The 16,207-nt window shown below is 43.3% G+C and overlaps 1 protein-coding gene across 1 annotated transcript; it reads right to left on the bottom strand.

Moving 5' to 3' along the window:
- Positions 1-129: 129 nt before the first annotated feature.
- Positions 130-13,887, bottom strand: LOC139977835 (uncharacterized). The gene is made up of 3 exons (XM_071987521.1): positions 1,819-13,887; positions 998-1,369; positions 130-687 (listed from the first exon to the last, which is right to left on the bottom strand). Exons 1-3 carry the CDS (start codon positions 2,011-2,013, stop codon positions 607-609), a joined length of 648 nt encoding a protein of 215 aa, XP_071843622.1. The 5' UTR covers positions 2,014-13,887; the 3' UTR covers positions 130-606.
- Positions 13,888-16,207: the final 2,320 nt, after the last annotated feature.

Below are 16,207 nucleotides of genomic sequence, written 5' to 3'. Positions count from 1 at the left end.
CAACTCATTCACAACACGGAAGGTCAAACCTTTTTCCCCTATGCCACCTGTGTACAGATCAAAATTCAAACAGTAGTGAACCTTGGCATCACACAAAGTCCACACCTTCAGCCCCACTTCGTTGGTTTGTCCTTCATGTACTGAAGAAAGCTGAGACGACACTTGGTACCAGTCATCATCTCATCGATACTCAACTCCCTACCTGGACTGTAGTGCTTCTGAAAGGACTCGATCAAGGAATCAAGTAACGGACGGATCTTGTACAACTTGTCAGAGAACCTTCCTTCCGCAGTCTTTCTCCCATCGTGTTATCTGAAACATGCAAATAACGTTGATGCTGTTGATAATAGAGACAACGAGGCATTACTTGACGAAACCATGGAGTTTCTAGTATCTGATTAGTAGACCAGTATGCATCAATTTTGCTCTTGTTTGTGAGACCCATGGCAATAGTCAACCCGATGTATGCCATGACAGATCCTCTGGTGACAGGAATATACTTCCCACCACCGTCAACTGTCTTGACCCCCTCTTGGGAGGCATAAAGATTACTCTGGTCAACTAAATTCTTCAAGACTGGTTCAGTGAGAAACAGTCTCAAAAAATCTAGCTCTGAATTTGCCCCTTCGCTGCTTGTGAAAGACCTTGTGTCTCAAACGCAAAGTTGACGTTTTCATTGATGAAAGGCTGTAAGTGGGGAAAAAAGAAAGAAATTTGTCAAAATAAGTTTTGATGTATATAAATAATTTCTGCAGAAAGAAATAACAGCATCTGGTTCATTCACTGTGTAATTCTAGAAATAAAACATAAGAAAATTATTCGATAAACATTCACTACGTCTTATTGATTTGAGCTAACCCTGTAGAAAGGTAAATTCATTTATGTATCTTCCAGTCATATCGATTCTTCAGTGAGGCCCTCAGATCTTCATGAGTCAAGGCAACCCTGTAGAGAAAAAAAAAAACATTCACATAAAAAGGCAGTCTTCAAAACGTACCACATCTTCTGTGAAGTCTTTCCAGAGCCATTCCCCTAAGCAGTTGCTCCTGTCTTCATTGTCCTCCACAAGTAAGGTCCACTTCTCATGGGCCTCTTGGGGGCTGAGCTTCTTGTTGTAGCCCCCAAGGGCTGCCTTGCGAGCTTCACAGCGTTGTTTGAAATCTGCACGAGAAGTGGCATCTAGAACAGGTGGAGGAGTTGCAGGCCTCGGTAGTGGTGTGGGGGGGGGGGCGCTGCTCGTACCGGGGCCATCGGTGGTCGACCCCGGCGTTTCTTGGGGGGGTGCTGGTTGTACGTCCCCAGCAGCGCCAACAACTGCTACGGGGGGAGGTGGTGGAATGGGCAGGTCTTCCTCTTCAAGAGTGATATTCTGCAACCATAAAAAGGTGCAATCATAAAAAGGTAAGCTACAACACACAAATTTACTATACATTACAAGGGGGGAGGGGGGCTGAGTTGATTGTGGTTTGGACATCCCTTTTCTATAAAATTCCGTTTTTGCTCATGAATATGCAAATTTGGAAGTCCATATAGCCTGTGGGGGTGAACAGCCTGTATACTTTAGCACTGGTTTTCTGTTATCATGCATTGGGGTGGACTGAAACACCAAATACTCTTTTCCTTTCAGTTGCAACAGGGCACCAACCCAATAAACTTGATTATCCTAACGTTTTCAAGTTTATATATCTTTATCAATAACCCCCAAACTAGTTGACTTACATGTAATACAGTGGTACAGTCCTGCCTAACGATGAGTCATATAGGCCTATTGTACTACCACAGTACATGTATACACAATACATGTAGTGTGTGGCTTACCATATCAGGATCTCTGAGCAACAAAGAGGGTCTGGCGGAAGGATCGTCAACCAGACTCTCTCCAGGAAGACTGCTGATGTCATCTTCAGAATCTTCTTCAGATTCAGCGATGTCGAAATCCTCGAACGGCTGGATGCTCATATTGTCCGCAAAAAGAAAAACTAGAGCCTCTTCTGCATCGTAACGGGTCGCCATTATGAAATGCGCGTTAGTTACCGATAGCGTGCCCACGCGTAAAATACATGCGGCTGACCGAAATTCCCAACCATAAAAATGCTCGAGTTGAATTGCTAGGGATTACTCACAAAGTGGAGGCGCTATTGCTAAATTGTTTCTATGTAGCCCAGCGTTTCAGTGTGGCGCTTCTGGAGAGCTAAAAATCTACTCTGTAGGGTGAGACATTCTGGAGAAATAATTCCGGAAAATGGTCCGTGTTTTGGCCCTAATTTAGACCGAAAAAATGTATTTTTTGACATATTTTCTCCAAATATAGAGCCATCTCTCTACATATGCCTGTGAGGCTCCTGATTTGATTCCTTGTATGTCTTAGCTAGTTGTATGAGATAGGGGCAGTTGACTTGAAAGTTTTCACTGTTCCCAATATTTTTTGGAAAAAAAAGGTCAAAACGACCGGTTTTTTTAATGTAAACAAATCTTTGAAGACCAAAAAAAAAAAAAAATTGTTAATTGATGCAGGCTGTCTTATGTGCAAAATAAAGCTATGGGAAGCTCTCTAGTGTATTCCTATCTCGAATAATGATTCTCTAAAAACAAGGTTTTTCAATGGTCCACATTTGGACCATCAGGGTTATTGATAAAGATATATAAACTTGAAAACATTAGGATAATCAAGTTTATTGGGTTGGTGCCCTGTTGCAATAGCATTTGTTAAGTTGCACAACAATGCAGTGCCCCTCATTCATCCAAGAAACCTTTCCAAACTGACTAGTATTTGTCCAAAATAATACCCTTGGAGACTAGTGTGTTCTATTGTGCTTCCAGGCACTCCGCATAAAGTACTTCAGCAACATATAAACCAACATGTACGGACATATAATTGGCACAATATCCTCAAGCCCCCCAAATGGGCACTCGCCCACAAAGTTATTGAATAAAACAGAAGGAAATCTTAACTTTTGGGCTCAATGCAGTGACGAATAACTGGGGCCACTGTGGGTCAATGCAGTGAGTTCATTGTAGTACCGTAAGGGACATAAATACAGTAGATGGATATTGTTGCACAATTGCAGTTCAAGCCAATGCATATGGTTTGCATTGGAATCTACCTAGACATGAACATTTTGAAGGAGCCAACATAGTCAGGAGAGGGGCCTGCACATAACTACTTAGAAAATCCATTTTTTCAAGGGCCTTGGGCTTAGAGCCTGCATGGATTTTAAGACCCATCATAGGAACACAACAGTATTGCATAGAGGCCAATGGTTGTATTTTTTATTTACCGGTATGTGGGTCACATCGCATACATCTTCCTTCGTTCATTAGTGTTCAGTAGGAGAGGCAGGAGTTGTAGTTCCACTTGGTTGCGCTGATGAAGCTAGTTCGTGCATGTTTTGTATAGACTGCATACAGCTGTTGCATATTATAATTGTTGTTTGTATTTTGTATCATTCATTGTATTGCTCACCGCAGAAATGGAATTTAATTGATTCTACTATGAAATTAGCAGCTCAATTGTAAGTGAATCATTGTTCACTACAACTGTTGCTACTATGCGTCATATGCAAAGTGCACTGGGTTGTGCAATCATAAGGAGGGTAACTCATAGCACCACCTATACTATTTATATAGTTATATATATGAAATGTGCTTTTTACGTGACCCGTCATACGGGATACAAAACGTCACGGCCAAACGGCACTACCAAACCATCCCATTCTTACAAACGAACCTCAGGTCAAGTGAGCCAAAAAAAGTACATTTATATGAAATTTATTACTGTTCTGTACAACTTTATGATCAGGAAGCATATGATTTGATTAAAGAAACATCCAAAGTCACAAATTGCACTGAGCACTGGGGTGTGGAATTATGGAAGGGGTTGATCCTTAGACCCAAAGACTAAGAAATGCATACTCGTAAATATGAATTCTCATTCAATGTTGAAAAAAGCTGTAGGACTATTCTTTTAGCCTGTTCCTCGAACACTGTCGTAACTCTTCTCTTTCATTTACACGAATGCGTATCCTGCAAAAAGCCTTAGGAAGGTTGATGCTTGCGGTGGCTTTTTTGGGAACTGCCATCAACAACATATTTGAAGACGACTTATTGAAATTAAAGACCCCGCTAACATCAAGTGTCATATATTTATCAAGAAGAGTGAAGCTTGATGTGAAAGATGCAAAATGTTGCAAGTTTGGTGCAGAAACTGTAGAACAACTGTGGTCGATAACTAAGAGGGACGACATTTTCTGATAAAGTGTGGGGTTAGATGTGGCATGAATTCCACAAGTATAGATCAATGAATAAAACATTAAGAAGATGACAGAAACTTCTAAATGAGGTCAATATTCAAAGGGAAGCCGAAGAAGAAATATTTCTTTGACAGCATGCCCTGGAAAAGGTGTTTTCCTCCCAATTAGCAACTCCAGTTGAAAAGTGACATGCCAGCAACAACCTTAGACGTGATCCATGAAGCAAGGACTCAGACAGAGTAACATGCATTGGTACCATATAAATTAATAACAAAATACAATAAGATGCGCAAGGAAGTTGCTGCTCAATATGTCAACATTTCTGGCTAATTTAAATGAGTGGATTAAAAAACAGAATAAGCTGGCTTATTCCAAGTCAATGAAAGTATTTACTTTTTCAAACATATGGAAGAAATTGTAAGGACAACCGTACAAATTCAAAATATTATTTGCTTACAAGATGTAAAGCTGAAAAGTATATTAATGAAAAAATGGAAAGTTATCGGCATCTGTTATTTATGTGGAATACTGTTTGTGCCTTTCTTTCTCAGGAAGCTAGTTCTATACTTCGTTCTGAGGTTATGAAATGTTTCATCAAAATGAAATGTGAATCCCTTATGAAAGTATATGTAAACATTAATAAGAAAACAACAGACAAATTCCTTGTTGTACTAGGCTAGGCCCTTGCTAAGAACTATGATAGGTCATCATATAATCATTTGGTCTATAGGCCTAGACCAAACGTCAAATTACAAAGCTTGCATAGCCTCATTAAGTACTACAGAAGTTATACACGGCCTTGTTGTATATGTATACTCTGTGTAGTTTATGAGCTCGCAGCAAATTAAACCATTTCCAACATACCGATGCCTTTTTCGAAATCAGCTTTCCAGCTGGGCGGCGTCTCTGATTCAGAGCTCGAACCACGTTGTCTGCGCTGACTTAGCACTGTAGGCCTAGTTATAGTTATTTTGGGCTTATTTTGATTCCTTTGGGCCTACCTCTCACCATAACGGCACAACTTCACAAAGAAAAAGTTAGAATATAGTTGATATACATGGTTGGTGGTGATAAAACACTTGCTCAATGGGGAAGAAGTGGAGAGAAAGCGTTAAATTGAGAGCACTTTACAGAACGTTCTTCACAGTTAAAAAGCCATCGTCGTTCGCAATAATAATGATGATATGGAATGGAACATATATCGCCCTCCTGGAACTTAAGCAAATTTATTCACAGTTAAAAAGCCATCGTCGTTCGCAATAATAATGATCATATGGAATGGAATATATATCGCCCTCCTGGAACTAAAGCAAATTTATTACATAAAAGAATAACACTTAATTGTCTTTTGGATGGTTAGGTACCCTGGACCAGTAAAATGTTTGCTTTTAATAATACTTGTACTTTTTTTCAACATAAAATTTCCATTTCCTTCCCACACTGCTAGTGTACTCCTCAGATGCTGTAACATATTTTGCCTTTGAACTATTCAGGACTCTTGAATTCTCTGTAATCAACTGATTAATCAACTGGTTAGAGTTTCTGAGAAGTAAATGGAGCACATCTGTCAATTGTTCTTGCACCCAAGCCTTTGTCAGACTGAGACCAATTCAGGCTAGTATCTCATCTTTCCTCAGAGGAGCAAGTACACCATGCAGGAGCGTGTAGTCCTAGAAGTACATATAGGAACTTAAAGTCTGTTAATAGAACATGGAGGAGAGTTATGCCTCAGCAAGACCTAGAAGTGCGAATTTTGGTTCATCATACTTTTCAGCTATCTAAAGTATATATAAAATGTATCTTATATGTATCTTACATATCTTAGAGCAAAACATCAGCTGCTCCCCATCTTTTTCTTTTGGACAAAGCTTCCAAATCACGTTGTTCAAACTCTCGTTGGTTCTTGCGTGTTGCAATCCAAGGGCATTGTTTGATAGCCATCATCACAGTTGTCTCCCTGGTTGGACTGAAGAATGAAAACAATAAATTAAATGTTGGTTTCATCCACAAACGGGATCTCTAAAGCAAGAGGCGAATAAAAACGATCATTAGTGCTGTAACCATCAAGGATAACATCTCCAGGATCGACCACAGAACTTTGATCTGATTCACGTGATGTTTCATCTGCATAACCAGAGCATGAATACTTTTTAATAAGATGTTTTTACTATATTTGATTGACTGGTAGTGTTTTCTCCAAGTCACACATTGTGATAGTTGTTGTTCGTACAAAATAGAGAACACGGTTTTGAAGCCTTGTTACATTTGCAAACCCATCTTGAGCATTTTTAAAATTTTAATCCACCTTGGAAATATTTTCTCCTTTGTCCCATACAAAACTAATTGTCTCTTGATATAAGCACACCATGAGATGTGACAAGGGGCACATTTACATTGCCATTGCAGGCTTGAGGCCACTACCAAGCAGCCTTGCTAATGAAGTTAGATGGTAACCATTCAGATTCTTCAGAAATTCTGTAAAAGTGACCTTCCACGGAGCTGTGGTTAGAGCAAATTTCTTTAAAAAACTCAACAGGAGCTTCTTGGAAAGCACTACTGAATTGTTTACAGTAATATCATAGTAACCCTTTTCCACGAGAATAATAATCGTAGTTGTAAAAATTCAGTCTGTAGAGTGTCTGTTAGAAACAGCGTTAAGAGTGGCCCCTAAGGAACGATGTCAAGTCATAGCCACCTACACTATACAGCAACTTGTATGAAAGTTTTCTCTGCTGCGATATGACTGAAGAGTATATCTTTTCCAGGAGAACATCAATCCGATATCGGAATCGCGACAAGTCGCTCTCTGAAGATCTTTTTGTAAGCCTCCATGTATCCCTGTGATTTGGGCGGATGCTGAAAGGGCAGCGTGTCATTGAATAAGGTCTTCCCATTCGGGTAAGGTTGGCAACAGATAATGCAACATTTTAGTTACGAAGTTTGTCACCGTCTTGTCTGATATTCTCACGTGTGATAGATTGCCTTGATTCTATGTGGAGCCCAAATGAAATTCCTTTACAGCTCCACGTTTGTTGCAGTAGGGCATCTCCCTTTTCTATGAAGCTCTGAGTAATGGCAGACGTCTGTCACTGACTATCATACACAAGGTCGTGGCCTTGTCGTATCCAAAAATGTCTTTCCCTTGATGACGAAGATGCCTAGATGCCTAACCAGTTGAATTTTGTGGCCAATTAGGAATGACACAATCTTTCTGACACTGCTATCCAAGCTAGTCCCACCTACCAAAGACAGCATCTGGACCTATATAAGGAGATGATGGGGATAAAAGATGATATATATTATGGGACAAAGTTATCCAGTAGTAATAAATTATGTATTATATTGGTTGAAATTTATTTATTTCATAAAAAAGGGAATTTGGTGTAATTATTACTACAAGAAGTAGTTAAAGAGTAATACATTTCCAAATTTATGTATGTAAGGGTGTTTGCCACTGAAAATAAATGTTTGTTCTTGATCAAACACAGAGCAAGACACGTAAAAAATAGAAAACTCAACTGGATTGGATTATATTCAATTATAATTACGAATAACAAACAATATACAGCTGATCAGGGCCCAGAATAAGAATTAGATAAAATGACTTACAGTTGTCAGGTGCGCACCCCAATAGTTAATGTTATTACAATACATTTAATTTAAATTCGGATTCTGGTTGGCTGGCTGGCCCGCTGGTGTCATCTAGGGTGTCATCTGATATTCCACGACATCAGTATATACAGGTATGGAGTCCTCCAATGGTCAAATAATATAAAAGGAAATAGTGTTCCAGCATGGCGTTCATCAAATTACAATATAAAAGGAAATGGTGTTCCAGCAAGTTTGTTACAGAATATCCATATAAAACAAATATTGTGTCCCCGACAGCCAGATAAAGCGGTGATATAAGTAACAAATATAGTGTTCCGTACAGCCAGAACTGAAGGGAATATGGACCCCTTAGGTCCCTTTTAGCTCATAAAATTATGCATATGAACTCTAGATCAATCTTCTCTTGGGACAAGATACATGAAAACAGAGCGTATCAAACCATGGGTATGGATAGAATATCCGAGCCAATTTGACAATTTTGGCAAGGGTCAAAGGTCAACTGGGTCCTGCATGTGCAGGTAATATGGACCCCATAGTTTTCTCAACTCTAAATGCTGAAAATCTTGCCTAAATAATGGCTCTTTAGTTATTTTTCAAGGTATGTGCTTCACTTTATTAAAATGTCAACATGCAGGTAATAAAAGGGTACATCATAGCCTATGCATATGATTTTCATCTACTTGAAAGTAGAAAAAAAAAAAAAAAAAAAAACGAAATCACAAGATTCTCAACCTTTACAAAATCTCTGAGGAACATAGAAATTTAGGCACAGTCATCACACATAAAACGTTCATCCCTTCCCCATCCACACATCTTCGTGGAACCAGTGTTTTGCATTTACAGCACTGTACCCACATTGCATTCTCTTTGTCATCATAGAAAAAGCCATGTCAAATTCCACAATAGTTTGATGGGTCATCACCAGAACCAGTTGGATTTTGTTTTGGTTATTTTGCTTTGCTCTTTCTTTTTCCTCCACTAAATGATGCATTTGTTGTGTGATCCCCCCCCCCCCTGCCTCTCTGATTCTGCTCCATGTTGACGGAGCTCTTCCAAATATGACGTTGTTGTCAGTTCCCCTGTCTTCTGTTTCTTCCTGCTCTTAGTCGCTCGTTCATACACTGGTGGAGGCAAGATATTTTCGAAGTAGGAATTCAATGCGCTGCTTCCATCTTGAGGGAGGTTGCTCTCTGTTTCCTTCAAAGATGATTCAGCAGATGCAGATGCACTTTCTTTCCCAGCAAGTTCTACAGCTCTCTCTGAGGATTCTGAAGGTGAAAATGCCTCGTCAGGTATCCCTTGTGGATTATAAGGATAAATCCCACAAGCCTCAAATCCCTTCACTGCATTGGCAACAGTTGAACTTTAACCCCATGCCTGGTTGAATAAAGCTCCAAATCTATACTTGGTAATGGAAGCCCCAGGTGTGCGCTTCGTCCAATTGTTTGTAGCATAATCATAATGCACTTTCAATGGCTTGAACACTGACCTGTCCAGTGGCTGAAGGTATTTTGTAGTGTGCGATGGGAGGCAAATAAGAACAATATCATTCTGGATACAGTAATCTATCACTTGTACACTTTTCACATGTGATGTATGGCCATCAATGATCAACACCACCTTTCCTGTTACTGCATGACCCCTAAAAAACTTCAGTCAATCCAGAAACAATTCAGTGTTAATGTAACCTGAATCAGACAAGCTCAGCTTTGATCCAGGAGGCAAACCATCTGCATACTCATCCTTCTTCCTTTTACCTTTCATGATCACATAGGGTGGTACATACTGACCAGAACCACTGCAACATGCCACTACTGTCACATTCTCCCCCCTCTCTGCATTAATTATGTTGACAACAGAACGTTTCCCTTTCCTTGCAATGACTTCACCAGGCCTATTTGTCAGAGAAAGACCAGTTTCATCGACATTGTAAATCCTCTCTGGGGCCTAAAGAACCCTTCCCTTTGGAGGACATTTTCCAGGGACTTGAAAAATCCCATGACTTGGGTTCTGTTCATGCCTATAGCCCTAGCACGGGATAGGCCCTCTGCTTTACGTACCGATAATTTTGGATGGCGAGAAAGAAAACCTTCGAGCCAGTACCTCCCAGCTCTCTTCACACCCATGCCTTGACGCACCTTAACCACTGCTTGGCGCATATTCTCCTCAGACCAAGATGCACGCTCCGTCTTCCTGACATACTTCGAAGGCATTCTGCAAGGAATGAACATAAACTACACTGTACTGTTCATGTTAAAGACGAAAAGGGAGAAAAGCACACAACGGGGTCTGTAGCTGTACTTTGACACCACACTACTGTTTAGAGACATGGGATAGCTGTACACAATAAGAAATACTGCTTCTGATTTTGAAGTTTGCACCAAATATAGGACTAATGTGCCAGCTGAATCAACCTTTAGTGCCTTACCCAATACAGGACTAGTAATTTAACTGTCCAGTATGCCTTCATCTGGGCTTTTGGTAAGGGCAGTTAGCCTGACCCCCCCCCCCCAAGAAAAAGGTGGTATGAAATCATATGCACTGTGTTTGCCCTGCCCAGATGACTTCCTGGAAGCCTGGCCTGAATTGTGCCTGTCCAATGCAAATTCCTCAAATATTGACAAAAACACGATATTCAAAACTAACGAATAAAAATTTAATCTTAATGACAGAATGACTAATACTATGACCAATTTAATATCATAATCCATCCATGCCTACACTCAGGCCTGACACATTAAGTACTGACACCAGTTCTGCGATACAAACTAACTGGCCTGTGGAGACCGGGTCCATATTACCTGCATATCACCTGAGTTACACACATATAATTGTTCATCACAGTTCACCACGAACAGTTTGATCGATAACAGATGTCCAAACAATATGGCCTTTACTCCCAATACTATAGTCACCGGAAATTTACTTTCTCCGGGCATACATCTTGTTTTTCTAAACTTTCCAATATTACATTGTGCGCAAAGAATAGGGTGAACATTTCTTACCTCCAACTTTATTCAATCGTTGAAGCATCTAAACAACGGACTTTTCAGTAAAATTTTGGCTTCGTTATGTTGTGACTTTCTAAGAATGCAAGCAGCAGTGGTAGTATGCAAATAAAACAACGACCCTAGTTGGTAGTTGGCTTTCGTGGAGCGCAGACGTGTTTTTTTCGCTCTCGCTCTCGATCTGATAACGTTTTTCACTGTACTGTGCTATACTTCCCGCCAGGCGGGTGTGCGCCATATGGTATATCGTTATCGTATATAGTCATCGTATATTGTATTTTATCCAACCTATCTTTAGTTTGTTTTGTTACTCCTCTGTGGCCCAGCAACCTTCGGTATCATGGCATCCCGCCGTGATTCCAAAATTGTTAAGTTAACCTTCACCGGTGAACAAGCTGTTCCACCGGTGCAAGTTTTTAGTATTTTAAAGAGTTAAGGGTGTTGTTGTGCCTGGAGAGGTTGATGCGTTGCAAGCTCTCCAGGGTCGTAATACTTATGATGTACGTTTTACAAGTGACTGACCCGGCAGAAGGGTGTCACGTTGCTGAGTGGGGTTGAAGGTTTGACAGTTACTCCATACGAGCGTTCCGTATGGGTAACTGTCATCCACGTAGGACTAGAGGTGCGTCAGGAACTTGTCGCAACTGTTTTAGGTCGGTTTGGGGCTGTCAAGGCCATCAAAATGTGCTCCAACGCACATGCCCCTGGGGTGTTGAACGGGCACCGACAGGTTCGGATCGACCTCAAGCAGGACATTCCCTCCCTTTTTATTGCCGGGCATAAAGCTCACGTGCGTTACCCCGGTCAGCCTCGTTCCTGCTTCAGGTGTGGGGAGACCGGGCACGAAGCCAAGGGCTGCCCAAACAAAAAGTGTGGGCGCTGCCTTCGTCTTGGGCATGATACCTCTGCTTGCCCAAGCGAAGTTGTGTGCTCACTCTGTGGGAAGGAGGGGCATGTTTTTCGCGCTTGTCCCCTCCTCTTATGTCTTTATGACAAAGAGTGGGGGTCAATCAAAGGCGCCAAGTTCTGGCGCACCTACTGCCTCGGAGGAAGCTCCACGCAAAGAGGGGGAACCGGATGCACCTAGTTCACCCTTCCCCCGTAGTTGCAGACCCCAACCCCGTGCCCGCACCGAGAAAGTCTCCACCAGCTTCCCCTATCAACTCGTCCAGTTCCGTCCCCAGTCCGCCGCCGGTATCGCCAGATCCGGAGACTCTGTCCAACGGCGACTCCGGGGACTCTGTGGTCATCGGGTCTCCGGAGGCTCTGTCTGACAGCGACTCCGGGGGCTCGGTGATCGTCGAGCCAAAACGTGCCACTGGGACGAGCTGGTACGACGAGATGGGGGAACCCTCTCTAAAAAGGTCGGCCTCAAGTGACGATTCGGACGACGATATGTCGTCTAGAGCGCACTTGAAGCTTACAGAATCGTCGTCGGCGTAGTTTTGCCCCATTGCCCTCTCATGGCCCATACATTTTCAGTTGCCACTTTGAACGTGAATGGCATGAGGGATCATCGCAAGCGCAGTCGCATTTTCCAATATTGTATTTCAATGGAGGTCGACTGCGTTTGCCTGCAAGGAACACATTTTTTGGAAGAAGATGTCCCATTATGGGCTTATGAGTGGGGTGGTGGGCTGCATGCTTCGTTTGGTTCGTCTTCATCCTGTGGCACTGTCATCCTTCTGTCACCTCGTCAGGCGGGTTGTGTCACTAGGGTGGAGACGGATCACGAGGGCCGATTGGTTTGCATTCTTTTCAAGTATCCACAGGGTAACATCTCCCTCTGCAATGTGTATGCTCCCAATCGGCCTTCTGCTAGACAAGAATTTTTTAACACGCTGCCTTCCTTTGTTCCTGGTAGTGCACCATGTGTCATGGTCGGAGACTTTAACTGTGTCCCAGACTCGGGTCTTGACAGACTCGTGGCTTCTGTGTCTGCTAGTCCCGACGCTGGGATCACAGAATTGGACAGATTCACTTCGGCACACCTTTTAGCCGATGTCTGGAGGCATATGCACCCGTGTAGTACGGTGTATACGTGGGTGAGGCCTAACGGAGTAGATGCCTCCAGGATAGATCGAGTGTATGCGCCCGTAAGTTTTACATTTTCGGGTTGCGAGACGCTCAGCTGTCCGCTCTCTGACCATGACACTGTAGTAGCACGTTTTGTTTTGCCTTCCATTTCCCCCATCGGGCGGGGCCTATGGAAGCTTAACTGTCGGATTCTTGGCGAGGCAGAGTTCCGCCAGGGTTTCGAGACCAGGTACAGGGGATGGCAAACATTGAAGCCGGCCTTTGCTTCTAATCCCAATGGTGGGATGATGTCAAGTTGCGCATCAAACGCTACGTAATTCAGTATTGCGTGACCCGCGCACGGCGTCGAAGAGAAAAATTCTCGAAGCTGTGCGCGGAGGTGAAGTTTAGCGACCCTTTGGCTGTCATCGCTTTGCAGACTTATCTCGATGAAAAGTACCACGGTGCCCGCGTCAGGGCCCGTGTCGAAGCGGTGGAAGCCGAGGAGCGCCCTTCACTGAGGTTTTACCAGTCCGTTAGCTCATCGGCAGGTGACAGACGCATCCCGTCAGTGCGCGCTACTGATGGGACCGTGGTTAGTGACCCTCACGGCATTGTCCGCGTATATAAAGAGTATTATTCGAGTTTGTTTAACGCGTGGCAATGTCGACTTGTCGGCACAGGCTGATTTATTGAGGGGAATCTCAAAAACCGTTCCCCACGATGTCAAGGATATTTTGGGGGGCGAAATAACCACTGTTGAGCTTTGGAAGGCGCTTTCGAAGATGAAGAATGGCAAGTCCCCGGGTTCGGACGGGCTTCCGAGGGAGTTCTACCGAACCTTCTGGGCAATAATAGGACCCGACATCAGAGCCGTCTTCGAGGACGCCTTCCAAAACGGACTGTTAAACCAAAGTCAACGTCTACGCATGATTACTTTGCTGCCCAAGTCTGGGGACCCCTTGGATCCCCGTAACAAGCGTCCGATCACCTTGTTAAATGTGGACTACAAGTTGCTGGCTAAGGCTTTGTGCAACCGCCTTGCACTGGCTATGCCGCATCTTGTGGGTGATCTCCAGACTTGTGCAGTGAAGGGTCATTGCATCCAGCAGAACTTGTGGTTGATGCGCGACTTGACCGACTTTGTTATTGAGCGTGATCTGCCATGTGCATTGGTGTCTCTGGACCAGCAGAAGGCCTTTAACATGGTGGATCGCGGTTTTTTAATGAATGTATTGGAGACGTTTCAGTTGCACCCAAATTTTCGTAAATGGATTTCTGTTTTGTATCAAGAAAGTTTCAGTTCTGTTATCGTAAATGGGTTTTGTTCGGAGGTTTTTAACGTAGAGAGGGGGTGCGCCAGGGGTGCCCTGTCTCCATTACTTTATGTTTTGTTTAGCGAGTCCCTCTCTCGTCTTTTGGAAAGGGACTCCAGACTTGTTCCATTCGTTGTGCCAGGGGGTGCCAAAGTGAAATGCGCTCAATATGCAGATGACGTGACATGTGTTGTTTCGAGTCTGGGCACCTTTCGCGCACTCTCGCAGGATTTATCTATTTTTGAGAGAGCTACCGGGGCGAAGTTGAATCCAGAAAAGACAAAGGGCCTTCGTCTTGGTAGCTGGCGATACAGAGACTTACCATTCGGTGCGTCGTGGTCGGATCAGAATATCAAAATTAATGGTATATGGTTCGGCTACGATGCACCTTGTGATGTCACCTGGAGCGAGAGGGCTGAGGTATTTGAGAGCAGACTCGAAACCCTGTGGCACCCGCTGGCTTTCGATCTTGGGGAAAGTCACCGTTATTAATCGTTCCGTTTCGCCCATCTTGCGGTACCCGGGCGCGGTGTACCCAATTCCGCGTCGCGTCCTGGTGCGGTTGGAGAGGGCGATTTTTTCATTCATATGGTCTGGTGGTACAGAGCTGGTCAAGAGGGCGATATTGTACCAAAAACTGGAGAAGGGGGGACTTGTTTGTTATTTAAGCAATTGTTTGTAGCGGTAACTGACCCAGGGTTGCCTTGTTCATATTTTGTACGTTTTTGGGGCGGGTTGCACTTGCGTCGATGGGTTCCGGCGCTGTTTAGCAACAGAGAACCGCATAGTAGCACACCAAGCAGAGTGGTGCGTGTCATTTGCTCCGCTCTTATTGAGTTGCCCCCTGTTGACCTGTCACGGCCGGCCCTCGTTCTCAGTTCCTTGCGGGATAGGGCCTTGAATGCAATTTTTGTACAGGGACGTCATCCTGTCGAAGTATGGCGTTCGGTGCATTCAAGGCTGAATGGTTGCAGGCTCCGTGATCTTGCATGGAGAATTGCACACGGTGCCTTGGTGACCAATCTGAAAAGGTATCACTGGCGATTGGGTGATGGACTGTGCCCGAGGACCGGCTGTGACAGCTTAGAGAGTACTGCCCATGTTTTTTGGCATTGCCCCTTTGTTTTGAACTTGAGGGAGTGGTTTCAGTCCTGGACCGACCGTTTAACGGGAGACCGTCCCTGGTCGGTAGGACAGGGTTTTGTTTTATATGGATCAGATCCTCCAGTTCGTTCCGTTGCTGTGTCGCAGCGTATTATTTATGTTTCTTCTGTTGTAAAAAAACTTATTTGGAGGAATAGATGTGATGTTGTTTTTAGGGGGAAATTTGCCAGTTGGCAGGCAGTCCTGGAGGCGGTGAAGTCTGACATTCGCCTTCAGGTCGAAGGCGATTTTCGCCGTTTATCTAGGGCTGCCTTTTTTGGACGGTGGTGTGCTGGGGAAGGGTGTTTTGTTCCGCTGGGTGCTGGTCGTCCTTTTGTAGTTTTTTAATATTTCAGTGGGGGGTTGGGCGTTTTGTCTCTGCAGGTCGGTGAGCGTATGTACTTTTTTTGGCTCGCTTGACCTGAGGTTCGTTTGTAAGAATGGGATGGTTTGGTAGTGACGTTTTGTATCCCGTATGACGGGTCACGTAAAAAGCACGACCCTATGGTGTACAGATTAGAAACATGAAAGGGGTCCGTTTTACTCTCAGGGTCCATATTCCCTTCACCTACCCTATAGTGTTCCGGACAGCCAGATAAAACGGTGATACAAGTAAAAAATATAGTGTCCCAGAAATCCAGATGAAGTAAAGAAGGGTTACATAATTTTCTACTTACAAAATTTACAATAAAACAACTATCCAAAATGATTAATAATTAATAAATCTCCTTTCTCTAGACTTTCCACTAAGAAGATGTACAATAAAACAAACTATCCAACATTAAAACTAAAGTTTAACATGCAATTCAGATGTGTTGTTGCCTTGCTACTCGCTCGAACGTCGTTCCATCTTTCCATGTTT

The sequence above is a fragment of the Apostichopus japonicus genome, chromosome 12 (assembly GCF_037975245.1).
Source record: "Apostichopus japonicus isolate 1M-3 chromosome 12, ASM3797524v1, whole genome shotgun sequence".
NCBI lineage: Eukaryota > Metazoa > Echinodermata > Holothuroidea > Aspidochirotida > Stichopodidae > Apostichopus > Apostichopus japonicus.
Note: the sequence above shows the minus strand (reverse complement) of the source record. Positions and strands in the feature narration are given on the sequence as shown.

What these genes read in the sequence shown, in the direction of transcription:
- LOC139977835 (XM_071987521.1), bottom strand. Translation starts at nt 2,013, where the DNA reads ATGGCGACCCGTTACGATGCAGAAGAGGCTCTAGTTTTTCTTTTTGCG. An exon ending in TGCTCAGAGATCCTGATATG is followed by an intron (nt 1,370 to 1,818) that starts GTAAGCCACACA and finishes TTATGGTTGCAG; the next exon opens with AATATCACTCTTGAAGAGGA. An exon ending in AAGACTTCACAGAAGATGTG is followed by an intron (nt 688 to 997) that starts GTACGTTTTGAA and finishes CCCCACTTACAG; the next exon opens with CCTTTCATCAATGAAAACGT.